At 49.0% G+C, this 9,490-nt stretch overlaps 1 protein-coding gene across 1 annotated transcript; it reads left to right on the forward strand.

The window, feature by feature from the left end:
* Positions 1-3,388: 3,388 nt before the first annotated feature.
* Positions 3,389-8,440, forward strand: MEOX1 (mesenchyme homeobox 1). Its single transcript, XM_010149656.1, has 3 exons — positions 3,389-3,839; positions 7,319-7,491; positions 8,318-8,440. Exons 1-3 carry the CDS (start codon positions 3,389-3,391, stop codon positions 8,438-8,440), a joined length of 747 nt encoding a protein of 248 aa, XP_010147958.1.
* Positions 8,441-9,490: the final 1,050 nt, after the last annotated feature.

Here is a 9,490-nt window from a genome sequence, read left to right on the forward strand (position 1 = left end):
GGGAAACTAAGTAACATAATTAACTTTTTCCATCTTTAACTTCTGCAACTAAGCAGCAGCTTCCTGAATATAGTATTTGCTCTTTGTTGCTCTCCAGCTTTCTTTCATCAGTGCGAAGATGTGCAATGGCATTAATAATGAGGGTCCTTCCACGTGCAATGAATTCCCTAGTCTTAGTCCAGTACCCCCATGCAGGAAAACTTTCCCACTTACTTCAGTTGACCACGTGGCAGGTCAGAACATGGCACTGTCCAGAATTTATAAAAATATTTGGAGCACTATTTTCTAATGAAGGGCATCATTAACTTGCAATTTAGTGGCTCAAGATTTCACGAGCAGACCTTGCTGCCTGGAGTTTTCTCCACAACAAGCAAGTAAATTCTTCTTAAACTTCTAGCAAGGTAAGTGTCAAGCCAGCGTGTCTCTGTTCAAAGCTAAGCCTGCCTTTGCCTGGTGATCAGAGTAAAATCTGTAATCTGAGAAATGCCTTTGGATTTCAAGTGCACAAGCACCAGATAAAACTGTCCTGGGTCAGGTGCAGTGAAAGCAGAGCAGGACCAGGGCTCTGGGGCCAGAGCGCTCCCGTGTTCCAAGAAACAGCACAAGCCTGAAGATGATTTAGAAGAGGACCACACTGAAGCGGCATGAGATGGCTCAGGGCTGTCTTTACCAAGAAATAAAATTGCCAGAAAAAAAGCGCTGAAGACATGGCACGACCTGTGCCATCTCACCTCCGTGAAGTTATATGGCTCTCGGGGTGAGCCAGCACTCAGAGGCTGCTTGGTCCGAGAGATGGTGGAGAAACGCTTTCCTAGGGGAGACACAGCACACTGACAGACAGCTCAAAGGCAAATCCCCACTTTCCAGCCTTCGGCATGTTACAGAAGCAGTCGTCACAAAACCTCCATCCACGCTGTTTTTTTCCTACCCAACACTGTGGTTGACTGAAGAGATGTTGACTTTAGAAAGGTTAAAGGTGGCTGCCTCAACCAACAAATGGGATTTAGGAAGAGAGGAGGATTGTTGTTTTTCCTTCTTTCAGGAATGAGGTGTCAGGAAGATGCAGAGGTCAAACAGGCCCCCGCTGAGCAGCTGAGTGGCAGCCCCAGCTGCAGAGGGTGCTGGAGCAATGCAAGACCTGACGGTTCCCACGTTTGGGAAGGGTATGCCATCACCTTTTCCCACATCTGAAGTTAGAGGAATAACAGTGAGAGCTCCACTGGGAAAACAGAGTCCAAGCAGTTCAACTCAGAGTGCAAAGTGATGTGCAGGAATTGAGTCAGGCCCTCTGGATAGATCTCTGCTTGGACCTCATGGGGATTCCTGGATGGGAGCCTAAAGCCACTCCTGGCTGAAGAGAATACTAGACTAATGGCCAAACCTCCCTTCTCTTCTATCCCCCAAACACATGCACATGGACATAAATCTTTGCATAATTAGCACGATCATTCTGTAGACTGACAGGTGGACTGAAACCCAACATACCTAGGCCGGGACTCCTACAAACCTCTTATAACCCATCTGCGAGTGAGTGGGTGTTCTGTATATGACACCACACGCCGGGAATGTAAATTAAACATTTGGCTTTGGCAGAAGGTTCCAGACTCTGGCTTAGATTCTGCCAGTGCCCGGGACATCTGCAGCATCTGTAAATTCATCATAACCTGGCCTCTCAGAAAAAGAGCAGCCTGGGGTTCTTCCTCCTGCCAGTGAGTAGGAAAATGATTCTAATGTTTATTCTCCAAAACAACACAGCAACAGGTTTAAATACTTGGGAGAGTGCTTGGAGAATGAATTAGGTACCAGATATTTAGTATTTTGCAAGAAAGTCAAGATTCACATGATAGAAGGATCTGGACCAATCCCACTTGATTTCCTGGAAAAGGCCAGACTCTAAGAACCAACACACATATCAGGATAAGCCCCTTTCCCCCCACCAATTCCTTGAAATGTTGAACGAGCAACCTGGTCTAGTGGAAGGTGTCCCTGCCCACTACAGGGAGTGGGACTGCGTGGGCTTTAAGGTCCCTCCAAACAAACCATCCCGTGATTCCATGTTACAATTCTGAAAAGTATCACTTAAGTCCCTGTGGAAACTGGATGCTCTGTGTCCATCAGCTAAATCCGTCTGGGAGAGAACACAAACCCTAGCACAAATGGGAGAGGGGAAGGAGGGGCACACAACACACAGCAGGGCCGAGGGGAAGGAGTGCTGGAAACGGTTGCAAGCAGATTGTGGAAACATGGAACACATGCACGCTTAAACAGTCATTAAAAACATGGAGAACAACCCTGAGAGAAGTTGCAGTAGCCCTAGCACAGCAGGGTTTGGGGCATTCCCAGCTGCCACACTTCCATGAAGAAGGAATTGAGAACAGATTCCCTGTTAAAGTCTTTCCAACTGTGATGGCTCTGGCATCTAAGAATCTGCTTTCTGTTAGGAAGAACTATAAAACTTTCAACAAAAGATGAAAAACACATCTTCTGTTGGCATAAAAGCAGGAGATTTCCTTGCAAGGAGGGGCACGTTGAAAATTCCCTGGGAAGTAGAATACAGAAAGAGTAGCTGCCGCTGGCAGCGAACCCCAGCTCGCAGCAAAGAGGTGCGTTACCAAGCTGGCAAAGCAAACAGACAAACATCACTCAATGCCTTGCACGTGTGCACAAGCCAGGTTTAACCTCTTCTGTAAGCGTAGGACTGGGCCTTAAATCACAGAATCGGTGACGTACTTCCTTACTTTTACATCCCATTTCATTTCTTGAAGTGTGGCATCTGTTGAATTCCGCGTTAGGGCTTTTTCCAAATGCAGGACTTGGGGAATTCTGTTAACAGTGCAATAAAAATAACTCCATAGTGTTACAAGGAAACATTAAAGCCTTTTTTGTGTGCTGCTCCCTTCCCTTTTAAAAAAATACAGACATTGTTTCTTTAAAAGGCTCCATCTGCAAATCCCATTAGATGTGCATATAAGGTTTCGGATGATTAATAGTCGCCTGCTTTGCTTTGGTTGGAGGGACGGAGTGTGTGTGCGTTAACCCCTCCCTCCCTTCTCTCACATTTCACTTCACAAACTTGTCACTCCCCAGCACAGTGTTTAAAAAGTCTCCCCCCTATGTCCAGCGCTTCACAAGCTGCAGGCCCCGGGAAGCATTCAGGGCAGTCGCTGCTTGGGTCAGGGTTGGTTTTCCAGTCGGGACAGTGAAGATGTTTAGAGGAGTTCCCAAAGCAACAAACCTGCAAGAGCACAAAATCCACAGACCAACTGTTGTTTAGGGAGGAAATCCATTCTGCAAGGCTTGGCAGACTTCCCCTCTGCTCCTCTCCCTGTTCTGGAGCCTGAGCTACAACCAGCCACCAACACTGGAGTGCAGACAGGGCTGGAAGCCAATGGATCCCAGCAGCAGCAGCTGCATGCGCAGCCCACAGCCTCCCGCCCCACTGTGGGGGTGCCTGCGGAGCACCCCTGCGGACGTCGCCGCAGCTTCAGGGCTGAGCCACTACCCACCAGCACCACTCTCCTTCCATCCAAAACCAGATTTTGGTTCTTACGCTGATTTCTCAACCTCCTGCCTGGTGACTGCTCCCCACAGCTTCCCGCCCGAGGAGCGGGCGTTTGCCGAGCAGCAGCCCTCTTTCCAACACTCCGACTGGCAGTTTGCAGCAACTGAGGCCAGAGGACAACGACATCCAGGACTGGCCTTGGCTGCTGGGGAGTCAGAAGGCAGCAGCCCAAACCCAGTGAGTGCGGCAGCAGGGATGAACGAAGAGGATGAGGTACCAACCAGTACTGCAAGTGCGACGGAGAAGAAGTCATCCAAAAGAAACAAGGAAAACTCAGGTAGGTGATACGTAATCAGGGCTGTGGGATAGCACAGGCTGTGCAATGAGAGCACCTGCAAGATTAGGAAGTGAGAAATAAAGCTGGCTAGGAAAACCCTTTGTAATTTTTGGCTGGGAAAGTTACACCACACTGAACTCCCCAGACTCTCTCGGTGAGCTCAGGTGTTTGCGTCTCCCGCCCGTGGCGGCAGAACCAGCCACTGTGCTCGCAGCCCAATGCGCCGTAACGCAACGGGAGCGCGCGCTGTGCGCACCCAGCTAAATGGCGGTCACGAACGGTTGAGGGTGGAAGGGACCCTGAAGCCCCGGACTGCGGAGTTACGCATCGCATTCCCGCCGTTCGTCCGTTGTATGCCAATGGCCAAAGAGCAAAGACCCCTCCCCTCGAGCCGACTGTGCTGGTTGGCAGCGTTATTCTAGGGTTCTGACACCTCAGTTTATGGTGAGAAGTACAAGATGCAAAGTTCCTCTTTAGACAGAAACTGTTTGGCCTCGCTGAATACTAAACGTTTCCACCTCGGAACGGGAAGTGCCAGGCTACCCAGCAGTGCCATGGCCAGCAGTGCCATGGCCAGCAGTGCAGAGAAGGGGGATAGCTGTGGCTGTGCCACCCTGGCCAGCACACCCCACTCTTCCTGCAGTGCCACACTCAGTCGTTTCGCAGCTCTCTAACCTCAGGTTTGCTGCTCTCTCAAACCCAGGTGTGGGAAAGAGGCATAAAATTGGTTCTCCTAAGGAAGCTCTGAAAAATTAAGGTGCTTCTATGCCTTCATTTACAAACTACAGTGTGCTTTTTCCCACAGCACTGCTATGAAGTGGAGAATATTTACCAGTTTCCCCATTTTACAGGTAGATAACACACCGGTGACTATATTTACTGATTTATTTTTAGGTTTTATGGGTTGGCTATGCAAGAGCCACCTCTCATCCACCTTCCATGTTTTGCAGTGTAAACCAGTAGCTTGTGTTCGTGCTCTCTGCCACACAATTAGTCCTCAGCTCTGTTCTCTTCCAACAGGAAAAGGCTGTCAGGGAACACACAAAATAACCAATATCCCAAACCTCTTTATGCCCAGAATCTAGTTTTCTCCCCTCGGTTATCTCCTTTTCCTTAGAAACCTAGCTTTGTAGAATTTAAATCAATATCTATTGAAAGAAAACATGCTTGGGGCAAAAATTTCCCAAGAACCCAAATGCCGAAAAGTTTGGTTTTTTAAAAAGAGACGCGAACAATGATTTTATTAAACCATTTGCTAGTCATGGGGAAACAGCAGGTTTAGGTATACACCTTATTCTTGAAGAGACTGGTCCCAAAGCACATCGCCCTGTTTGAAGCAGACAAATGTTCTGTCTATCCTCTCCTACCCGCCCCCTGACATTTGCTGCCCACACTTGGGTTTGTCCCTGACCCTTTCCCTGCGGGGAAGCTGTAAAGCAATGACATGCCGAAAGGTGTTTCCTACCTGCCAGCGACAGCCGCCGTCTGTGCCCGCTGCGACTAGTGGATGCAGAATAACACAAACCTTCCCAAGGGGATTCCACAGCACTTCATCTCACTCCCTTCCTGGCTTACCAGAGAGCTCTCCCTCCTTTGTGTCCCCAGGCAAAATAAAAGAGCGGAGGGGAAAGTCTATGAGCAGTTTTACTGTTTCCCTTCACTGTTAGAGCAGCTCCAGAAAGGCAGCTGGACGAGTCGCATACGGTTTGTTCGAAGTGGAACATCTTTTCTCTCCTCTTGAGAATCTTCCCTGACTCCTTTAGAAAAACCTAGGTACTCTAAGCCTTCTCTTCAGGGATTGGGCTAGTAAAGAAATAGATACTGAAATCAAGGGAAGACAACACCTACCAAAGAAATCATTTCCTTTTAGCTGGTGCCTTATCCACCACAACTCTGCCTGAACTGCAGTACAGCCACAGCACCACCACGACCTGCGCTGACGCACGTGAAAACCTTTGGTGCTTGTGTGGAGCCTCGTCATTACAAGATGCACAGTGACGATCTTGGAATGTGGCTCTTGGCAGTATTCTGAAAAAAGTCTAGAATAAGCACATTTCTCAGACAAGTCAGCAGAATGGTGTAAAAATAATTTAAAAGCTTGTCAATCTTTAAGACCACATTTGAAGCACAGCTCTGTGAAAACATTTCGCGAACAGCTTTGGTGGGGCAATGGCAGCAGTGGCATCTGCTGCAAGCCCCCAGGGATGCACATGCACACAGCCTTCCCTCCCTCGAGAGACGGCAGTGACTTGGATGGCGTGTTCAGGCTCGGCTCCACCGGCTCACCAAAGGAGCCGGGGGCAGGAGCTGACCCAGTGTGAGCTTCCCCAGCTGCTGCCCAGCCACAGCCACTAACACTCCCAGAGGAAATTTCAGTAGAGATTTGGTCTGACCTGTTCTAAACTGTACCTGTTTTCCTACGCACTGCAAGTCCCCAGCCCTCCACCAACAGTAACGTAATACGCGGTAGAATCCAGGCAGCTTTATCTTATGTGAATGAACCAATTCAGAGGGTTGGCGAGGTTGCAGTAGAAAGGAGGATGCGGTAGCAGTGCAGAACAACTCCCGTGCAGTGTCCTTGACTGGAGAATTCTGGAAAACTTTGCATTAAATGTACAGAGCTGACCTGAGCAACTGCCGGCAGCCTTTTTCAGTCTTACCACTGGCTGTAAAGAGGATTTTCTAAGCTTGCGTTCCCCTTTACGGTGGCATTAAAAGCTGCAGGTAAGAGTAGACAGCAGCAGGTACCAGCCCGTAACGTGGGAAGGCCTGAAAAGCAAAGCACAGGCAGGTCCCTGAGCAGTTGGAAGTGCTCTGGGTGCAGAATATCATGTGCCATAGCCCTCCACGTGGTTGGTTGGTGGGTTTGTTAACTAGCAGCACAGCTGGAAGAATCTTTCCAAGCCAATTTGTCCTTTCACACAACATTTGTCATTTTCCACATTCTGTTGTCAAAACTCTGAAGCAACTAGCCCCCATTTCCACGTTTGGAATATCCCCAAACCTGTATGTCTTGCTAAGAGCTCACTAAGTGGACTGAGCGTGTGCCCTGCGCCATCGCCGTGCACTCAGCACATCACACATCCTACACACAACGTGCGCGCTTCGCTCCCTGCTGCTTGGCAGATCGGGGGAGAGTCATCGTGTAAGTAGTGAGTAAAGGTGTGGGGAAGGAAACTATTGCGATGCAACGATGGCAAGGGAGCAGCTCCTTCCCATCGCTGCTGGGTTCTGAGCTGCAGACCCAGGGCTGTGCTCCTAAAGTTTCAACAACACGCCCCCCCTCCTGCCTCCCAGCCGCCCCCCGCTGTGCCCCAGAACCCGAGGCCAACAGCACCACAGGTCACGCCAAGCTTGAGGGCGCACCACAGAAACTTCTGAAGACTTCCCCTGAGCCCTTTAACAAGCAGCTTCCATCAGCCACGTCCGCACAGAGCGGCGCGACTGCAGCTCACGCCCCATGTGCTCTTGCCCCTTAGAAAACCAGACCGCGAGCAGCAAGGCAGAAAGCAGCGGCAGATCTCGGAAGGAAAGGACAGCTTTCACGAAGGAGCAGCTGCGGGAGCTGGAAGCCGAATTTGCCCACCATAACTACCTGACAAGGCTGAGGAGATACGAGATAGCCGTGAACCTGGATCTCACCGAGAGACAGGTACTTCCCGAATCCCTGCCTGCCAGCCTCTCCCTCCTCCCCACAACCTCTCCCTGCAGTTAAAACCAGATCTGTTATGCGAGGGTGTACTTTCGCGGTGGCACAGAGGTGTTTTAATATAAAGCCTCCACGTTCTTCTAAACCACAGTCGTTACAAATTTCTGTGGGTAGTTAATAAACATGATTATGTTTAACTACAGATGCAGTTGGGAATAACTGGTCCCTACTCAGCTGTGGTCCACCACCCCCCATCGGTACGTACTGATACAGGGAGGCTTATAGGTGGACTACGGATATCACCTTGACCAGGAAGTTACTAGAATGAGACATGTTTGATACGACCTGCCCCGGGAAGAACGAGTGTATTTTGAGGTGCAAAGAAAGACAGAAATGCACTTTCATGGACAGAGGTTATTTCTGTTCTCATTGTGACCTCAGTCAGGGTTTCCTTATCAAAGCTAGTGGACAATAGAGGAATCATTCAATTAAATGGAGCAAATTAAAATTCCTGAAGCATTAGACTGGCTGGACTAGATGTCAAAAGGCCTTGGATGCACTGTGCCCGTTGGACTGACGCTTAGCTGACACAAAGACAGGTCCCAGGCGAGAGACACGTTCGTGTTTCGCAGAGAAACATCTGCATGGAAGAGTTCAGAAAGAATTGCTCCTGCCTCTGTTAGAGAGATGGATTAAACGTGTGAGGTTCCTTTTACCTTTTCTTTAGAACTCCACAAAACATTTGGCTATTGAGAATACGCATTATGCATGGGTCTGCTGCAACCGTTCTGACTGAGGCAGTAATAACGATTTCCTTTTCATCACGCAGGTGAAGGTATGGTTTCAGAACAGAAGGATGAAGTGGAAACGTGTTAAAGGTGGGCAACCAGTGTCCCCACACGAACACGATGCAGAAGATGTGGACTCTGGTGCCTCCCCCAGCTCTGACTAGTCCTTGCAGCAGCGGGAGAGGAGTATGGATCAGAAAGCGGATGCAACACTGCTCCAGGCCAGCTACACCAGATGATCTCACCTGCAAAACCTGTAGCCCTGCGTCTTTAAAAGGTGTCCGATGCTTTAGGTTACAGAGGCAATTAAAGCAGGAGAAAAAAAGCCAAAGGAGGGCACGATTTTGACTTTTCTCTGAATTAGTTTAACTGTCTTACTACCACAGATGTGTTGTCAGAAGGAAAGCTAGCACACCCTGAACATGAACAGGAGCAGCATTGCCCATGCTGCGAAACATTCAGACAATACAGGTTGTCAGTCCGCAAGAAGGGGGTCAGCAAGTGAAAAATGCAACTGTCTTCTCACCCAACCTTGCCCTGGTCACGTCTGTTCATTCCGCATTTGGACTTGGCCAAGCACATTTTCCTCGTGCCTTGCTTTAAGAGAAGCAACACTTTGACAGTCACTGATGTTTCTTGCAATACGAACTGAGCACCTGTACGGCCCCGCAGGAAGGCTGCAACGGGGTCTGGCACGTGGGGTTCTGCCTACCACTGTCAGCAGGGACGGCTCTCTCCGGTGGTCCGAGGCGGCAGGTGCCCTGTTGGTGGTAGCAACTTGCAGAGGGGAATTTCCAAGTTTACTGTAAATCCCGAGGCTGAATTGCTGGGTCTCAATGTCAAATACTTTTTCACAGCAGTCACTGCCAACCGTTACAGCAGGTACAGCAGAGGTTAAGCCCTCAACACAAGAGCTATCACTACTCTGTTATCAGCATTTACATCCATTTCACTAAAGGAATAGTGCTGCGTTACTTTTGGATTAATGGAATCTCTCTGGAAACCCACTGTTTTCTTTGTGAATTCAGGACTGTGAAGAAAACATTTTCTGGAGAGATTGAACTGAGTTTACTGTCTCCAAATTCCTGTTTCATTTTTCATTGGAGATAAAACTTTCTTCCAAATAAACGTGTACATGTGTACATTTGAATTACACATAAAACCGTCTGTTAATCTGGGTATGGTATGGACTTTCACTCATTACTTACTGTCAG

This window comes from Eurypyga helias, unplaced genomic scaffold (assembly GCF_000690775.1).
Source record: "Eurypyga helias isolate BGI_N326 unplaced genomic scaffold, ASM69077v1 scaffold4964, whole genome shotgun sequence".
Classification (NCBI taxonomy): Eukaryota; Metazoa; Chordata; class Aves; order Eurypygiformes; family Eurypygidae; genus Eurypyga; species Eurypyga helias.

Coding starts and splice junctions, on each gene's coding strand:
- MEOX1 (XM_010149656.1), top strand. CDS start 3,389: ATGGATCCCAGCAGCAGCAGCTGCATGCGCAGCCCACAGCCTCCCGCC. Junction 3,840..7,318: donor AAGAAACAAGGAAAACTCAG/GTAGGTGATACG, acceptor CTTGCCCCTTAG/AAAACCAGACCGCGAGCAGC. Junction 7,492..8,317: donor TGGATCTCACCGAGAGACAG/GTACTTCCCGAA, acceptor TTCATCACGCAG/GTGAAGGTATGGTTTCAGAA.